We start from the raw sequence: 19,007 nt of genomic DNA, 5'->3' as shown, positions 1-19,007 counted from the left end.
AATTTTGTATTTTTTGTGGACGCAGGGGTTCTCCATGTTGGTCAGGGCTGGTCTTGAACTACTGACCTCAGGTGATCTGCCCGTCTTGGCCTCCCAGTGTTGGGATTACAAGCCTGAGCCACCATGCCTGGCCACGACTCCATTCATTTGTTCAGTTAACTTGCTAGAGTCTTATAGAACTCTGGGAAATACTTAGGTTTGTTTGTTTTGAGATGGAGGTTGTTCTGTTGCCCAGGCTGGAGTGCAGTTGCATGCTCTAGGCTCACTGCAGCCTTTGCCTTCGGGGTTCAAACGATTCTCCTGCCTCGGCCTCCCAAGTAGCTTAGATTATGGGCATGTGCCACCACAGCTGGCTAAATTTTTATATTTTTGGTAGAGACGGGATTTTACCATGTTGGCCAGGCTGGTCTTGAACTCTTTGGACCTCAAGTGATCCATCCTGTTGCCTCGGCCTCCCAAAGTGCTGGTTTTTTGTTTCGTTTTGTTTTGTTTTTGAGGCAAAGTCTTGTCCTGTCACCCAGGCTGGAATGCAGTCGCACTATCTTGGCTCACGTTAACCTCTACTTTCTGGGTTCAAATGGTTCTTCTGCCTCAGCCTTTTGAGTAGCTGGGATTACAGGTGCATGCCATCATGCCCAGCTATTTCTTTGTATTTTTAGTAGAGACAGGGTTTCACCATGTTGGCCAGGCTGGTCTCGAACTCCTGACCTCGTGATCCTCCTGCCTTTGCTTCCCAAAGTGCTGCAATTACAGGGTTGAGCCACTGCTCCCAGCCACCACTTAGGTTTTGGAGTTTATTATAAAGAATGTGGATGAGGAGGTACATAGGAAGAAGTAAGGGTCAGGGAGCTTCCAAGCCCTCCCCTGGCTACACTGCCTCAGTTATCTGGAAGCTCTCTGAACCCAGTCTTATGGAGGCTTCATTACTTAGGCACCATTGATTAAATCATGGGCCTTTGGTGTCACCTTAATGTTCAGCACCTTTCCTCTCCCTGGAGTTTGGGGGAGTGGGGCTACAAGTTCCAACTCTCTAATCTTAGTGTTTCGGGTGACCAGCATCCATGTAAAAACTACTTAGAAGTTGCCAAGCTATCAGTCAACTCATTAGCATACAAAAAGAAACTTAACATTCTAATCATTCTAAGGATCTTAGAAGTTGTATGCCAGGAAAAGAGATGAAGACCAAATGTGTATCTCACAATATTACAGTAATGTTGAACTAATTTGAAATAAAAAAGTGGGATGAAAGTATTTTGAAAGACTAATTTTTTTTTTTTTGAGTTGCAGAGTGCAGTGGTGCAATCTCAGCTCACTGCAGCCTCCACCTCCCAGGTTCAAGTGATTTTCCTGCCTCAGCCCCCTGAGGAGCTGATATTATAGGCACATGCCAACACGCCCAGCTAATTTTTGTATTTTAAGTAAAGACGAGGTTTCGCCATGTTGGCCAGGCTGATCTTGAACTCCTGATCTTGTGATCTGCCCACCTCGGCCTTTCAAAGTGCTGGGATTACAGGGTTGAGCTATCACACCATGCCAGGACTTGAGTTTTAACAGGTTATTTACCATCGTAAATTGAATTCTGAGATATGAGAGTTTTCTCTTGGTGTAGTTATTTTTAAAATAAAATAGCTTCAAGAAGGCTGCTCTCTGTTACTGTTTTGTTTTGTTTTGTTTTTTGAGACAGGGTCTGTGTTGCTCAGGCTGGAGTGCAGTGGCGAAATCATGGCTCACTGCAGCCTCGACCTCCTGAATTCAAGCCATCGTCCCACCTCGGTCTTCCCAGTGGCTGGGACTACAGGTGTGCACCATTATGTCCAGCTAATTAAAACAAGATTTTTTTTTTTCTTTTTATAGAGGCAGGGGTCTCTCACTATGTTGCTCAGCCTCAACTTGCACTCCCAGCTTCAAATAGTCCTCCCACCTTGGCCTCCCAAAGTGCTGGGATTACAGGCAGGAGCCACCAGGCCTGGCCTGGATTAGATTAATTCTTGTAAAATGCTTAAAACACGGACACAGGGCTATTAAATGTTACAAGTTATTGAAGGCACTCTAGTATTGAGTGAAAAAAATCTTGTTTAAAATGACATGTATATAAAAAGCAAGTCAACTCTTTTCATTTCAGACAGGTGACCTGCTGATGTAACAAGGTTTGAGGTTGGCACATCTCACACAGTCATTATGCTTATGAACTACAAAAGGTCAACTTTTTTTTTTTTTTTGAGACAGTATCTCACTGTGTCACCCAGGCTGGAGTGCAGTGGCGTTATCTCAGCTCACTGCAATCGCTGCCTCCTGTGTTCAAGTGATTCTCATACCTCTGCCTCCCAAGTGGCTAGGACTACAGGTGTGTGCCACCATACCCTGCTAATTTTTGTATTTTTAGTAGAGAATGGGGTTTTATCATGTTGACAGGTTGACTTTTTTTTTTTAAGACAGAGTTCCATGTGCTGCCCAGGATAGAGTGCAATGGCACATTCTTGGCTCACTGCAACCTCCTCTCGGGTTCAAGTGTATCTCCCATATCAGCTTCCCAAATAGCTGGGATTACAGGTGCCCACCACCACGCCTAGCTGATTTTTTGTACTGTTAGTAGAGACTGGGTTTCACCCTGTTGGTCAGGCTGGTTTCGAATTACTGACCTCAGGTGATCAGGCCACCTCAGCCTCCCAAAGTGCTAGGATTGCAGATGTGAGCCACCGTGCCTGTCTTGAACTCTTTTTAATTATTGTTTTTAGAGAAATAGTAGCTCAGTGCAATTTTGAACTCCTGGGCTCAGTCTTCCTGCCTGAGCCTCCTGAGTAGCTGGCTGGGATTGTAGATGCAAGTACACAATCCACCACAAAACAGTTATGCATAAACTCTTTTTCTAATAACTGTGGTAGCCACTTCACATAATTTACGTACCATCTTCTGGATTTAAGTTGTGCTTGGCTTTGTGTTAATGTGGAAAGTCAATTTTTTCTTTAATTTTATACAGGCAGGGTCTTGCTCTGTCACCCAGGCTGGAGTGCAGTTGATGTCGTGCTAGCTCATTAAAACTACAGAGTCCTTGGGCTACCATATCAGCCCCCCAAGTAGCTAAGACTATAGGCACCCGATGCCATACCCAGCTAATTTTTATTGTTGTAATTGTAGAGACAGGGTCTTGCTGTGTTGCCCAAGCTGGTCTTAAACTCCTGGTTTCAAGTGGTCATCCTGGCTCAGCCTCCCAAGTGCTGAAATTACAGGCATGAGCCACTGCACCGACCAAAAGTTAATTTTGAGGTGTTTACATTGAGGGCAGAAGGTGGATGTATCAGCCATTTTCTCAAGACGAGGGTACAATTGGCATTTGGGCAGGTAGTTAGTTCTTTGTTGGTGATACAGGTTGAATATCCTTTATTTTATTTATTTATTTATTTATTTGTTTATTTATTTACTTTTAAGATGGGGTTTCACCATGTTGGCCAGGCTGGTCTTGAACTCCTGATCTCAGGTGGTCCACCCACCTCCACCTCCCTAAGTGCTAGAATTACAGGCGTGAGCCAACACACCCGGCCTTAATTTTTATTTTTTAATGGCACTTTTGCAGAATAGTATCCTTTATCTTAAATGCTTGAGACTAGACATGTTTCTGATTTCAGATTTTGGAATATTCTCGTTATACTTAGCAGTATGCGCCAATGAATATTTCCTTTGAGTGTTATATTTGCACTCAAAACGTTTTGCATTTTGGAGTCTTTTGAACTTTGGATTTTCACATTTGGGATGCTCAACCTGTATTATCCCCTTGCAAGGTATGATTTTTTTTTTTTTTTAATTAAAAAATTTTTTGAGATAGAGTCTTGCTCTGTTGCCCAGGTTGGAGTACAGTGGTGCAGTCACAGCTTATTGTATCCTCGACCTCTTAGGCTTAAGTGATCCTCCCACCTCAGCCTTCTTAGTAGCCAGGACTACAGGTGCATGCCACCATGCCCTGCTTGCTTACTTATTTATTTATTTGTTGAGATGGGTCTCAAACTCTGGGTTCAAGTGATCCTCTTGGCTCAGCCTCCCAAATTGCTGGGGTTATAGGCGTGAATCACTGCACCTGGCATTTTACAAAATGTTTAATTTCATCCTTAATTCTTACTGAATGCCAGTAACTCTTACCACACCTAAACATTTCGAAGTGCTTTTGGAGATGATACAGCTCTTCAGTTTTGTTTTTTGGTTTTTTTTTGAGACAGAGTCTTGCAGTGCAGTGGCGCAATCTCGGCCCACTGCAACTTCCTCCGCCTCCTGGGTTCAAGCAATTTTCCTGCCTCAGCCTCCTGAGTAGCTAGGATTACAGGCATGCGTCACCATGCCCAGCTAATTTTTTTTGTATCTTTAGTAGAGACGGGGTTTCACCATGTTGGCCAGGATGGTCTTGATCTCCTGACTTTGTGATCCGCCCACCTCGGCCTCCCAAAGTGCTGGGATTACAGGCATGAGCCACCGCGCCCGACCTCTTCCTCTTTTTTTCCCCCTAGTAGATGCCTTCTAGAGGTTCAGATTTCTCATTACGGTTATTTTGTTTACTTTTAGATTCACTTATTCTTGGTATAAATCACAAGTCATTTAAAGTTATTTTAGTTTTACAATAATAGCACATGTAACACAAGACTACATGGGGCAAAAGAAATACCATGTTTCACTGATTCTGAAACAAAATTTCCATCTTTTAAAATCTCTGAAATTGGCATACACAGTATTGGAAAAAAAAATGCTGCTGAATAATCTAGTAGTAATATATAATCACATCATCATGAAAGGCAAACCAACCTGAAACAAGAATATAGAAAATTAGTACTACAATGGGTAGTGAAGGGCCCGAACTTTGACTATATCATGTTTCCCCTTTAAAAAAAAAAAACCAGCTGGTTGCTGTGGCTCACCCCTGTAATTCCAGCACTTTGGGAGGCTGTGGTGGGAGAATTGCTTGAGCTCAGGAGTTTGAGACCAGCCTGGGCAATATAGCAAGACCCCATCTCTACTAAAAATAAAAAATAAAAACAGTTTTTTTTCAGGTTGGGTGCCGTGACTCACACCTGTCATCCCAGCACTTTGGGAGGCCAAGGTGGGTGGGTCCCAAGGTCAACAGATCGAGACCATCCTGGTCAACATGGTGAAACCCTGTCTCTACTAAAAATACAAAAAATTGGCTGGGCATGGTGGCACGTGCCTGTAATCCCAGCTACTCAGGAGGCTGAGGCAGGAGAACTGCTTGAACTTGGGAAGCAGAGGTTGCAGTGAGCCGAGATAGCGCCACGGCATGCCAGACTGGGTGATGGAGCCAGACTCCGTCTTAAAAAAAAAAAGTCAGCCGGGCGTGGTGGCTCACGCCTGTAATCCAAGCACTTTGGAGGCCAAGGTGAGTGGATCACCTGAGGTTGGGAGTTCAAGACCAGCCTGATCAACATGGTGAAACCCCGTCTTAAAAAAAAAAAAGCCATTGCAACAATTTCTTCTTCCTTTTTTTCCTTCTTTTTTTTTGGTTGAGACAGAGTCTTGCACTGTTGCCTAGACTGGCATGTAGTGGTGTGATTTCGGCTCACTGCAACCTCTGTCTCCCGAGTTTAAGCAATTCTCCTTCCTCAGCCTCCTGAGTAGCTGGGACTACAGGCACACGCTGCCATGGCCAGCTAATTCTTTTGTATTTTAGTGAAGACTGGGTTTCAACATGTTGCCCAGGCTGGTCTCAAACTCCTGAGTTCAGTCAGTCCACCCACCTTGGCCTCCCATACTGATAGGATTACAGGTGTGAGCCACCACACCCAGCCAGCAATTTCTTCTTTTTTATGTTTTTGGTAGAGTCGATGTCTTGTTCTGTCACCCAGGCTGGAAGACTGTCCTGATGATAGCTCACTGCAAGCTTGAACATTTGGGCTCAAACAGTCCTCCTTCTTCAGCCTCCCACGGAGCTATGGCTACAGGCATTAGCCACTACACCCTGCTAATTTGAAAGAAAGTAGAGATGGGATTCTTCTATGTTGCCTAGGTTGGTCTTGAACTCTTGTTTCCAAGCTGCTCTTCCCTCTTGGCCTCCCAAAGTGCTGGGATTAGAAGTGCAAGCTACTGTGTCTGGCCTGTGGTTCCTTGAGTACATTCACCTTTCTTGTAACCTGATTGTTCCGCTCTTGGTATTTCCCATCATAAAGAGTAACTTTTGGCCGGGCGCGGTGGCTCACACCTGTAATCCAAGTACTTTAGAGGCCAAGGCGGGTGGATCACCTGAGGTCAGGAGTTTAAGACCAGCCTGACCAACATGGTGAAACTTCGTCTTTTAAAAAAAAAAAAGTATTTTTTTTTTTTTTTTTTTTTGTGAGATGGACTCTCACTCTGTCATCTGGGCTGAAATACAGTGGCGTGATCTTGGCTAACTGCAACCTCTGCCTCACGGGTTCAAGCAGTTCTCCTGCCTCAGCCTCCTGAGTAGCTGGGATTACAGGCACACGCCACTGTGCCCAGCTAATTTTTTTTTTTGTATTTTTAGTAGAGACAGGGTTTTACCATGTTCACCAGGATGGTCTCAATCTCTTGACCTCGTGATCCACCCGCCTTGGCCTCCCAAAGTGCTGGGATTACAGGCATGAGCCACAGTGCCCGGCCTATAGTTTAATTCTTTAAATCAAAATAACTTCCCAGATCATCTCTGTGATAAGATTTAAAATTCTGAAATGGATTCTCTATGTACTAGACAGGAAATCCACAATTTGGGTCACATTTGCCTCCAGATGACACTTCATCTCTGCCACTAGCTGGGCAAGAGTGTTAGGGGCAGTTCTGAAGTCTACCTGCAGGTTTAGTAATTCACTAGGAGGACACCCCAGGGCTATCTGCTTTTTTTTTTTCTTAAGAAGGAGTTTGACTTTTTTCTTTTTAAAAAAAGATGAGGTTTCACCATGTTGGTCAGGCTAGTCATGAACTCCCGCCTTGGCCTCCAAAGTGCTTGGATTACAGGCCTGAGCCACCATGCCCGGTGGAGTTTGACCTTTGTTGCCCGGGCTAGAGGGCTAACTGCTACCTGCAAGTGATTCTTTCTCAGCCTCCTGAGTAGCTGGGATTATAGGCATGTGCCACTACACCCGGCTAATTTTTGTATTTTTAGTAGAGATGGAGTTTCTCAGTTTTGGTCAGGCTGGTCTCAAACTTCCCACCTCAGGTGATCCACCTGTCTCAGCCTCCCAGAGTGCTGGGATTACAGGCAGGAACCAGTGCTTGGTGTTTTGTTTTGTTTTGTTTTTTAATAGCAAAGGATACAGGCCTGGTGCGGTGGCTGACACCTGTAATCCCAGCACTTTGGGAGACCATGGCAGACAGATCACTTGAGGCCAGGAGTTCGAGACCAGCCTGGTCAACATGGTGAAACCCCATCTCTAGTAAAAATACAAAAAATTAGCCGGATGTGGTTGTACATGCCTGTTGTCCTAGCTACTCCGGATGCTGAAGCAGGAGGATGGCATGAGTCTGGTAGGTGTACGCTGCAGTGAGCCCAGCTCGGGCCACTGCACTCCAACCTGGTCAACAGAGTGAGACCCTGTCTCAAAAAAAGAAAATACAATAAAAAGTATATTTCTGTGGCAAAGGATACAAAACAAAATCAGCAAAGGGAGATGGTGAATGGGATGAAGCCAGGAGGAAACCAGGCTCATGCTCCCAAGTGTCTTCTCCCAGTGGAGTCAAACAGGACACACTCAGTTCCTCTATCATGATGGAGTTGTGACCAGCACATGTATGTGAAATGATGCCTAGTAGGAAAGCTTTAGTAAGAGACTCAGTGCCTATTGTTATTATTGGTGGGACCTATTCGTGTAGGTAGGTACCCTCTGCCTACTACATAGTAAAATTTTAGGGTCTTACACAGAAAGCTGGTGTTCATCACAAACCACATTTGTTTGTGCACTTAATGCAGAATGAGTCACTCTTAGTAGCCCTGGGGATGGCGGGAACTCTTCGGAAAGTTATCTGAAGTTATCCAAAGGGCCAACTGTGCAAACCTTTTTAAGGACAGCAGGCTCAGGCCATCTATATTATCTCTTTTCTACAGTGAATTAGGTGAATTACTTCTATAGGTTGGGATTTTGCAAAGAGAGTCTTGGAATGTGCAAAGTTACTGGCGTAATATTTTGTTGGTTTTGATAGTTAATTTTCTACTTGAAAAATTCAATTCCTTTTTCAACTAATTTATCTAACTTTTCAAAAGAGTTTTTTTTTTTTGAGACGGAGTTTCGCTCTTGTTACCCAGGCTGGAGTACAATGGCGCGATCTCGGCTCACCGCAACCTCCGCCTCCTGAGTTCAGGCAATTCTCCTGCCTCAGCCTCCTGAGTAGCTGGGATTATAGGCACGCGCCACCATGCCCAGCTAATTTTTTGTATTTTTAGTAGAGACGGGGTTTCACCATGTTGACCAGGATGGTCTCGATCTGTTGACCTCGTGATCCACCTGCCTTGGCCTCCCAAAGTGCTGGGATTACAGGCGTGAGCCACCGCGCCCAGCCAAGAGTTATTTTTATTAGATACTTTATGTATGTAAGAACATATTTTAGACCACTGGTTTTTGAGACCAAGTTTTGCTCTTGTTACCCAGGCTGCAGTGCAGTGGCAGGATCTCGGCTCACTGCAACCTCTGCCTCCTGGGTTCAAGCAGTTCTCCTGCTTCAACCTCCCAAGTAGCTAGGATTATAGGCAAATGCCACCATGTCCAGCTAATTTTGTATTTTTAGTAGAGATGGGGTTTCTCCATGTTGGTCAGGCTGGTCTTGAACTCCCAACATCAAGTGATCTGCCCACCTCAGCCTACCAAAGTGCTGGAATTACAGGTGTGAGCGCACCTGGCCAACAGACCACTGTTATGTGACTCCCCTCCCCCCCATAGGTAATTTTTACTCTTTCTGGGTCCCTTTTTTTTTTTAAGTTATTACATAGTATGCCTTTTTTTTTTTAACATGCTTACCTATAGGAAGACATAGTGTGCCATTTTATGATTTGCTTAACCAGTGTCCTTTTGATGGATATTTAGGCTTTCAGTTGATAGTTTTTAAAGTTTGTTCATTGGCTGGAGAAAAAGTAATAGAAAGGTGACTCCTAAGTATTCAGTGCTGAGGTATAATGCAGATAGTCTAGGAATCTAAAACTCTTCTGTGAGGTTGGAGATACTTACTGATAACAGGAATTGGTATTATTTACTAGCCTGAGCAACAATTAATTACCAACCTGAGCAACATGGTAAAACCCCTTTCTTGCTCCCAAGTGTTTAGCTGGGCCTGGTGGCATGTGCTTGTTAATTCCAGCTACTTGGGGAAGGCTGAGGCAGGAGAATTGTTCAAACCCGAGATCACACCACTGCACTCCAGCCTGGGTGACAAAGCAAGACAAAAATTTAGACTTGTACAAATTGATTTTGAAACTATAATACATAAGTTACTGCTTTTTAAAATTTTTATTTTTTGCTTTTTTTTTAAATCTTACCTCTACTTGCTCAATATCTTCAAAATTATACTTACTATCTGAAAATTGAACTATTCCTTATCTTTAAAGTTGGAATAATAGTATCACCCTTGAATTCTTAGTGCTTAGAACAATTCTTAGTATTATAGTATTAATATTATAGTTGGACAAACCTGAGCAACATGAGACTCTGTCTCTATTTTTTGTTGTTGTATTTGAGACAAGAGTTTCACTCTTAACTGCCCAGGCTGGAGTGCAATGGCGCAATCTCAGTTCACTCTACCTCCCAGCAGTTCTCTCAAGCAATTCTCCTGTCTCAGCCTCCCGAGTAGCTGGAATTACAGGTGCCTGCCACCATGCCTGATTAATTTTTGTATTTTTAGTAGAGACAGGGTTCACCATCTTGGCCAGGCTGGTCTCAAACTCCTGACCTTGTGATTCACCCACCTTGGCCTCCCAAAGTGCTGGGATTACAGGCATGAGCCACTGCACCTGGCCTCTTGGTGAATTCTTTAGAAAATGGATATTGTGTGCATTTGTTTTTTTTACTTAGAAAAAAATAAAGATAAGGCCAGGTACAGTGGTTCACACCTGTAATCCCAGTGCTTTGGGAGGCAGAAATGGGTGGATCACTGAGGGTCAGGAGTTAGAGACCAGCATGGCCATCATGGCAAAACCCTTTCTCTTCTAAAAATACAAAAAGTAGCCAGGGTGCCTGGCTCCATGGCTCATGCCTGTAATCCCAGCACTTTGGAAGGCCAAAGCAGGTAGATCATCTGAGGTCTGGAATTCGAGACTAGCCTGGCCAACATGGTGAAACCCCTTCTCTTTTTTTTTTTTTCTTTGAGATGGAGTTTCGCTCTTGTTACCCTGGCTGGAGTGCAATGGTGTGATCTCGGCTCACTGCAACCTCCGCCTCCTGGTTTCAGGCAATTCTGCCTCAGCCTCCTGAGTAGCTGGGATTACAGGCACGCGCTACCATGCCCAGCTAATTTTTTGTATTTTTGGTAGAGACGGGATTTCACCATGTTGACCAGGATGGTCTCGATCTCTTGACCTCGTGATCCACCTGCCTCGGCCTCCCAAAGTGCTGGGATTATAGGCATGAGCCACCGCTCCCGGCCAAAATTAACATTTTGAAATAATGCAAGTGTTACAGGTTATCTTACTAAAACAAAACTCTTTGGTTGAGTGGGTTTTTTTTCAAGATGGAGTCTGCTCTCTTGCCCAGGCTGGCATGCAGTGGTGCGATGTTGACTCACTGCAACCTCCACCTCCCCGGTTCAAGCACTTCTGCCTCAGCCTCCCGAGTAGCTGAGATTATAGGCATGCGCCAGCATGCCTGGCTAACTTTTCTATTTTTAGTAGAGATGGGGTTTCACCATGTTGGCCAGGCCTGTCTCGAACTCCTGACCTTGTGATCCACCCACCTCGGCCTCCCAAAGTGCTGGGATTAGAGACGTGAGCCACCTCGACCAGCCACTTACTTTCTCTCTCTCTTTTTTTTTTTCTCCTAATTCTATTTCTTCTTGAGCCCCCTACCCCTCCACAGGTCCTGGTGTGTGATGTTCCCCTTCCTGTGTCCATGTGTTCTGATTGTTAACTGCCATTTATGAGTGAGAACATGTGATGTTTGGTTTTCTGTTCCTGTGTTAGTTTGCTGAGAATGTTGGTTTCTGCTTTATCCAGGTCCCTGCAAAGGACATGAACTCATCCTTTTTTATGGCTGCATAGTATTCCATGGCGTATATGTGTTACATTTTCGTTATCCAGTCTATCATTGATGGGCATTGGGTTGGTTCCAAGTCTTTGGTGTTGTGAACAGTGCTGCACACAGCACAGATACTTGTGCATGTGTCTTTATAGTAAAATGATTTGTAATCTTTTGGGTATATACAAAATGAACAGAATGGTATTTCTGGTTCTAGATCCTTGAGGAATCACCACACTGTCTTTCACAGTGGTTGAACTAATTTACACTCCCACCTACAGTGTAAAATGTATTTTCATTTTATACTTGCCCTGCCTAATTGAGAAACTTGGTATCTTTTATCAACAGTGGTTAAGCTGTTTTACTATCTTTTTCCTGTTTGTTTAAGTAGGGAGTTATTTTACTCCTTTTTAAAGAAGTGTAAGTAAAGAGCTACTTTACTTATTTTTTTAAGGTACATGATAGCATTTTAGGTACTAACACAGAGCCCAATTCTCTTAAAGGCAAGTCAGGGGAAGCAATGGGAGTGGCAAGGAACAAAGAAATCTGCAACTAGTTGTGATCAGTTAGTTGTAAATACCACTGCACTTGGACCAGCCACCCTTTTCCTTTAATTTAAAAATCTGGATGTGTGTGTGTATTTTTTTAAACAGGTGCCATGTTTCAGAACAGAGTAAGACCCCTGGTAAAGAAGAACTGAAGAACTTATACAGACACCAGATATAGCCTAATTAAAAAGAAAGCATTAACCTGCCTCTGAGGTGACTAAAGGGGAATAATGGTGATTTTGCGCCGGGCTCGGCCGCCTGCTTCCGCCCCAACCAGCAATGAATCTTGACTCGCTCTCGCTGGCCTTGTCTCAAATCAGCTACCTGGTGGACAATTTAACCAAGAAAAATTACCGAGCCAGCCAGCAGGAAATACAGCATGTAAGTAAACTAGCCAGAAAACAAGTGTCATTAAAGTAAACAGTGGAAAGAAAACCACAAATTTATGTGGGCATGTTGCATGAAAGGTAACTAACTTTTGCACATTATTTCAGGTGATATCTCTGATCATCATATGTAAAAGCAATCTTAGCCAATCATTTTTTTTTTCTTTTTTTGAGAGAGAGTCTCATTCTGTCAGCCAGGCTGGAGTGCATTGGCACAATCTCAGCTCACTGCATTTCTGCCTCCTGGTTTCAAGCGATTCTCCTGCCTCAGCCTCCCGAGTAGCTGGGGTTACAGGCGTCTGCCACCATGCCCGGCTAAGTTTTGTATTTTTAGTTGAGACAGGGTTTTACTATGTTGGCCAGTCTGGTCTTGAACTCCCGACCTCAAGCGATTCCCCCGCCTCGGCCTCCCATCGTGCTGGGATTACTGGTGTGAGCCATTGTGCCCAGCTCGATCTTTTTTTAATAAAGGTTTTTCACAACTTTTTATTTTCCATGGAAATTATAAAATTGGTTTGCCTGGGCCCTAGGCTTTCTTTTCTTCTTTTTTTTTTTTTTTCTTTTGAGACAGAATTGCCCAGGCTGGAGTGTAGTGGTGCAATTTTGGCTCACTGCAGCCTCCACCTTCTGAATTCAAGTGATTTTCATGCCTCAGCCTCCTTGTTGGCCAGGCTGTTCTCGAACTCCTGACCTCATGATCCATCTGCCTTGTTCTCCCAAAGTGCTGGGAATACAGGCATGAACCAGTGTGCCCAGCCTGATTTTTGTATTTTTAGTAGAGAGGGGGTTTCACCATGTAGGCCAGGTTGGTCTCAAACTTTCTAAACCTCCCAAGTACTGCAATTAGAGGCATGAGCTACCATACCTGGACAAGTTTACCGTTTTAAAATACATAACTTGGTAATTTTTTTTTTTTTTTTTTTTTTTTGAGATAGAGTCTTACTCTGTTGCCAGGAGCCAGGCTGGAATGCAATGGCAAGATCATAATTTCCTCAAACTCCTGGGCTAAAGCAGTTCTTCTGCCTCAGCCTCTTGAGTAGCTTGCTACAGGCATGTGCTACCATGCTTGGCTAACTTTTTTATATTTTGTAGACGCAGGTCTTGCTGTGTTGCCCAGGCTGGTCTCAAGCTCCTGGCTTCAAGTTATTCTCCTACCGTAGCCTTCTAAAGTGCTGAGATTACAGGTGTGAGCCACTGTGCATGGCCAGCACCTAGAATAGTGCCTAGCATATACTCAACAAATGTAGGTTGAGCAAGATTACCTTATTTTTCAAGGGTGAGAGATCTGGTTAATTGGATCATAGTTCTGTTCTTTTTTTAGTTTTTATTGAGATGGGGTCTTGCTTTGTCCCCTAAGGTGGGAGTGCAGTGCTACCATCATAGCTCACTTTAACCTTGAACTCCTAGGCTCAAGTGATCCTCCTGCCTCAGGCTTTTTTGTTGTTGTTAAAATTTTTTGTTTGTTGTTTAGAGATGGGGTTTCTCCACGTTGGTCATGCTGGTCATGAACTCCCACCTTCAGGTGATCTGCTGATCTCAGCCTCCCAAAGTGCTGGAATTACAGGCCTGAGTCACCATGCCTAGCTGAGATGGTCTTTCTTAACTCCCGTATTTTCTGAATAAGGAAAAGGGAAACTGAAATAAGCTAAGAACTTAGCCCGCTTTCTTGTACTTACCATGATACAGTGGGAAGATCATAGGCTCTGAAGTTGGACTATAAATCCAGATTTTTTGGCTCATAGTCTTGGATTTTAGGTTCAAGGAGGCTGTTTTTACTATGTTAACCCCTTATCCATGGGGGCAGAGTGTGGTAAATTTTAGCAGAGTTGAAGATTAAGCCAGGAAAGCTCAGTATAATATCTATCCCAATGAGTAGGTAGTTGTGGCTTTTAGTAAACATGATTATTCTGTATATAGAGTTTTCTCAACTCTTTTCTATACTAGATATTTGGAAGTTGACACAGCTACACAAAATTTTAATAAATTATCAGGTAGTGGTAAATGCTAATGAAAAAAGGTGAAGCAGAATAAGGAATGATGCTGGGCAGGTCATTGCTATTTTAGGAATAGTAATAAAGGCCTCACTGATAAGGTGGCTTTAGAGTAGAAATCTAAATGAAGTGAAAGAACAAACCATGTATAGCTCTCTGGAGTTTTCCATTTTGAGAGGATAACAAATGCAAACAAACATGGGTAAATTTGAGGAAGAGCAGGAAACTGAGCTCAAGGGCAGCATCTAAATCTCTTAAGTCAGACAGAGCTTCATTTAAGGCTGTGCCATATAGCATTACGGTTGTGTTAGCAGAGAGAATTTGAGTTACGTAAAACTTTGCCTTAAAACTAAAAAAAAGAAAAAATCTTTTTATTACACATTGATTAATATGCTTGATGTTTTTGATGTAGATGACAGAGTTGCATGGTAAAATCACTGTAGTTTTTCTTCTCTTCTTCATGCAAGCAACTCACTATAGGAAACACTTAAAAATACTTAATTACAGCTGGAAGCAGTGGTGTATGCCTGTGATCCCAGCTACTCAGAAGGGTGAGGTGAGAAGATGCTATGATTCCAGGAGTTCAATATCAGCCTGGGGAATACAGAGCTGATATTATATACTCTAAATAATCTAAAATACTCTAAATACTTAAAAAATTTTAATTGTAAATTAAGGGAACTTGCATCAATAATTCCTTTAACCTTAATTAAAAAAAGAACAATTAATGTAAATTGGAATTTTGCCTTGGAGGTTGATTTTCTTATTTGAAACCTTAGATTTTTAAAAATCTTCTCTTAAACATATTATTTTTGGTCATTTTAGATTGTGAATCGGCACGGTCCTGAGGCAGACAGGCATTTATTACGCTGCCTATTTTCGCATGTGGATTTCAGTGGCGATGGTAAAAGCAGTGGCAAAGATTTCCATCAGGTATTTGGGGCTTACGAAGTTCATGTCCACTTAACTGTAATTGTTCAAGGCATTGAATTTTGGGCATAGTGTGTATGTATCACATGACACATACAAAATCGCATCCAGAAGTAATTGTAGCTGGATGGTGAAAAGGTGTTAGATTTTTCTTTTTTTTTCTGTCTGTCTTTTCTGCCTGGCTGTAGACTGTAACAGCTAACTTGTTCAGGTTTATAGAGGCAGGGATCAGACCTGCCTGAAGGAAGCAGGAATGTCGGGGATTCCTTGCCTGTAAAGTTCGTAAGGCAGAGGGGATCTCGTGTCTTGGATTGAATCTCCTCTAGCTTGATTCCAAATCTGGCAAGAGTTTGTCATAATACTGTTTCTTTCTTTTTCTTTGAGTTGGGGTTTCACATATTGGCTAGGATAGTGTCGATCTGTTGACCTCATGAGCCGCCTGCTTCAGCCTCCCAACACTCCCCGCCATTCTTTTTCTTTCTTTTTTTTTTTTTTTTTTTTTTTGAGACAGAGTCTTGCCCTGTTGCCCAGGCTGGAGTGCAGTGGCACAACCTGGGCTTATTGCAACCTCTGCCTCCTGAGCTCAAGTGATTCTCCTCCTTTAGCCTCCCAAGTAACTGGGACTACAGGTGTGTGCCACCATGCCCAGCTAATTTTTTGTAATTTTAGTAGAGATGGGTTTTCACTGAGGTAGCCAGGATGGTGTTGATCTCCTGACCTCATGATCAATTACAGGTGTGAGCCACTGTACCTGGCCCACTATTTCTTAGAGTACTCTTGTCAGTGGGCTCTTACTTACTGGAAATTTTGCAGCTAAGAGACTTTGAGTAGTTTAATGAGATTTTTAAAAAATACCTCTATTTTTATGACTTTTACATTTTTATTTCCTGGTTCCTTTTACCTTGTGTTTTTGTGTGTGTGTGTGTGTGGGGGAGTGGGGGCTGAGTCTTGCTCTTGTCACCCAGGTTGGAGTGTAGAGGCATGATCTTGGCTCATTGCAACCTCTGCCTCCTGGGTTCAAGTGATTCTCCTGCCTCAGCCTCCCAAGTAGCTGAGTTACAGGTGCCCACAACCATGCCCGGCTAATTTTTGTATTTTTAGTACAGACAGGGTTTACTATGTTGGCCAGGCAGGTCTTGAACTCCTGGCTTCAGGTGATCCACCTACTCTGGTCTCTCAAAGTGCTGCTGGGATTATGGGTGTGAGCCTCTGTGCCTGGTGAGATTTTTAAAGAGCTTATTTTGATAATATATAGTATTAGATCACATTTTAATGTTCTGAGAATTTTCTTAGATGGTGATTAGTGCTAATGAGAATTCATTTTTTATTTTTAAAGACTCAGTTTCTGATTCAGGAGTGTGCATTGCTGATTACAAAGCCAAATTTTATCTCGACGTTGTCGTATGCCATTGATAATCCATTGCACTATCAGAAGGTTGGTATTACTATTATCTTTAATAGTCTAAGAATGTGATCTCTTCTTAGGCTTTCTGAAAAGGCCCTGAGCCTTGATCTCATAATGTGATGTCTTAATATAAAAATTTTTAGTTGTTACTTTGGTGTGTCTTTTATAGCTCTGTAACAAAATCAAGGCAGCTTATTTAATAATAACCAGAATCTTACTAAAACAAGATCATGGAAAGGCTTAAGTTGTCATTCCACAGTTCTAGGACATAGTGTAATAACTCCTATGTAGTAACATCCTTGGGCAAAAAGATACTGTTAAAAACTTTTTGAAAAAGCAAGTTCTCGTTTTAAAATAAAATTTCGTGTGTTTCAGAGTTTAAAGCCTGCACCCCACTTATTTGCCCAGCTGAGTAAAGTGCTCAAATTAAGCAAAGTACAAGAGGTGAGTGATTTAAGAAGAGAGATGCAGACAAAAACAAAACAACAAAAAGCCATTTGACTCTTTGGTTAATTTAACTTCTCATTTCAGGTAATTTTTGGCCTTGCCCTGTTGAATTCTTCCAGCTCAGATCTTAGAGGTTTCGGTAAGTTACTTTTCCAAAAATATCATGAAGAGAGACTTTAAAATACATGGAATTTTAATCATGAGGCTCTGTGGTTTAGACTGAGAGAGTAAGATAATCTGAAATTAATTTCTCTTTATCTGTGGTGAGAAACATGTAGTACAAATGTTACCCTCATAACCATTGTCAGTGTACTGTTCCACAGTCATAATTGTATTCACGTTATGTAATAGATCTCTAGAACTTTATTTTGTCAAACAGAACTATGCCCATCAGCAACTCTCCATTTTCCCCTCCCCACAGCCGGTCCCTGACCATTGATTTCTTTATACCTATCAGCTAGAGAAAGCATTAGGGAGATGGGTGAGCTGGTGAACAAGAAGGGTAATTAGCATTTTGATGGTATGTGATTTTTTTTACCCATTATGGTGCAAAAATAACATGTGGTTTTGGTTTATCGGACTTCTAGCTGCCCAGTTTATCAAACAGAAGCTTCCAGATCTTCTGCGTTCTTATATTGACGCAGACGTCAGTGGAAATCAAGAAGGTGGCTTCCAAGATATAGCGATAGAGGTCTTACACCTCCTCCTCTCCCATCTCCTCTTTGGGCAGAAGGGAGCCTTTGGAGTTGGACAAGAACAGATAGAGGCTTTTCTTAAGACGTTGCGCAGAGGTAAGGGACTCTTTGTAGCCTACAGTGGATGGTTTTCTTGGATGATCACAAACACATCACAGAAGCATTTTTTTTCTTTTTTAAAAAAGACAAGGTTGGTTGGGCATGGTGGTTCATGCCAATAAACCTAGCACTTTGGGATACCCAGGCGAGCATGGCACCATGCCTAGCCTGACATGCTGGTTTTAGCTTAAAATATTGGTCACTTTTAATATGTCTACTTCACCTCCTTGCCTACTGACCTTGTAATTTTAAGGTAAATCCTAGTTCTTTATTGCCTCTGAGCTTTCATATTTGAGAGAGAGAATTATTTTTAAAACAAATCTGTGATAATGGGTTAACAACCATTCTCATGGTTATTTTTATTTATTTCCTAATGTTTATATAGTTTAATTATAAGGTACGGACAGGTGCGGTGGCTCACACCTATAATCCCAGCACTTGAGGAGGCTGAGGCGGGTGGATCACTAGGTCAAGAGATCGAGACCATCCTGGTCAACATGGTGAAACCCCGTCTCTACTAAAAATACAAAACTTAGCTGGGCGTGGTGGCGCAGCCTGTAGTCCCAGCTACTCGGGAGGCTGAGGTAGGAGAATTGCTTGAACCCAGGAGGCGTGAAATAGACTAGTATTTTTTTTTTTTTGAAAGACAGGGTTTCACCATGTTGGTCAGGCTGGTCTTGAACTCCCAACCTCAGGTGATCTGCCCACCTTGGCCTCCAGAGTGTTTGGATTACAGGTGTGAGCCACCACGCCTGGCCTAGACTAGTACTCTAATTGTTTTTTGATGCTTTCCTTGTATGGGAATCATTAGTCCTACTGTGAAAATTTAAAGTAATATTTAGGGTGAGAATTGGTCAATAGATACTAGAATCCCAATAGCAAATGGTAAAGGTATACTGAAGAGCATTTTTTGTCATATAAAAATATTCAAATTTTGGAACTTTAGTTGAAATCATAACTTAGGCTTGTAGGCTGGAAAAAATGAAATAAACTTGGCTTTAAATAGAAACTTGTGAGAGAATTGGGTTTGAGGGGGCTTTTGGATAGGGCAAAAGAGGATTGCTTGTTTTTAATTAGTATAGCATTTATAACCTTTTTCCTTTCTCAGATTTTCCCCAAGAACGCTGTCCTGTGGTGCTCGCACCACTTTTATACCCTGAAAAACGGGACATTCTAATGGACAGGATCCTGCCTGATTCCGGAGGGGTAGCTAAAACCATGATGGAGAGCTCTTTGGCTGATTTCATGCAAGAAGTAGGCTATGGCTTTTGTGCAAGGTTGGTAGTAAAATATATTAAGCTTCTAATTATTCTCGTGCCAAACATGATGTCATTTTTTGAAACA

At 42.6% G+C, this 19,007-nt stretch overlaps 1 protein-coding gene and 1 pseudogene across 33 annotated transcripts in view; one reads left to right on the top strand and one right to left on the bottom strand.

The window, feature by feature from the left end:
* The window catches only part of CNOT1 (CCR4-NOT transcription complex subunit 1), a 91,671-nt gene that overhangs the window by 7,198 nt on the left and 65,466 nt on the right, over nt 1-19,007 (top strand). For 16 of the 33 annotated variants that reach the window (XM_078358367.1, XM_078358360.1, XM_078358363.1 and 13 more), the window contains exons 2-8: nt 11,816-12,091; nt 14,913-15,020; nt 16,354-16,452; nt 16,798-16,866; nt 16,954-17,008; nt 17,457-17,660; nt 18,772-18,940. In XM_078358367.1, the coding sequence (XP_078214493.1) occupies nt 11,990-12,091; nt 14,913-15,020; nt 16,354-16,452; nt 16,798-16,866; nt 16,954-17,008; nt 17,457-17,660; nt 18,772-18,940 (806 nt within the window). In that variant the 5' untranslated portion in view covers nt 11,816-11,989. Of the gene's footprint in view, nt 1-1,684; nt 1,799-5,814; nt 6,002-11,815; nt 12,092-14,912; nt 15,021-16,353; nt 16,453-16,797; nt 16,867-16,953; nt 17,009-17,456; nt 17,661-18,771; nt 18,941-19,007 lie in introns of all 33 variants that reach the window. The other 17 variants (XM_035281736.3, XM_078358361.1, XM_078358364.1 and 14 more) reach the window with 2 other exon arrangements.
* On the bottom strand, nt 2,117-2,201 carry LOC118149819 (small nucleolar RNA U13; annotated as a pseudogene).

Source organism: Callithrix jacchus, chromosome 20 (genome assembly GCF_049354715.1).
Source record: "Callithrix jacchus isolate 240 chromosome 20, calJac240_pri, whole genome shotgun sequence".
Classification (NCBI taxonomy): Eukaryota; Metazoa; Chordata; class Mammalia; order Primates; family Cebidae; genus Callithrix; species Callithrix jacchus.
Note: the sequence above shows the minus strand (reverse complement) of the source record. Positions and strands in the feature narration are given on the sequence as shown.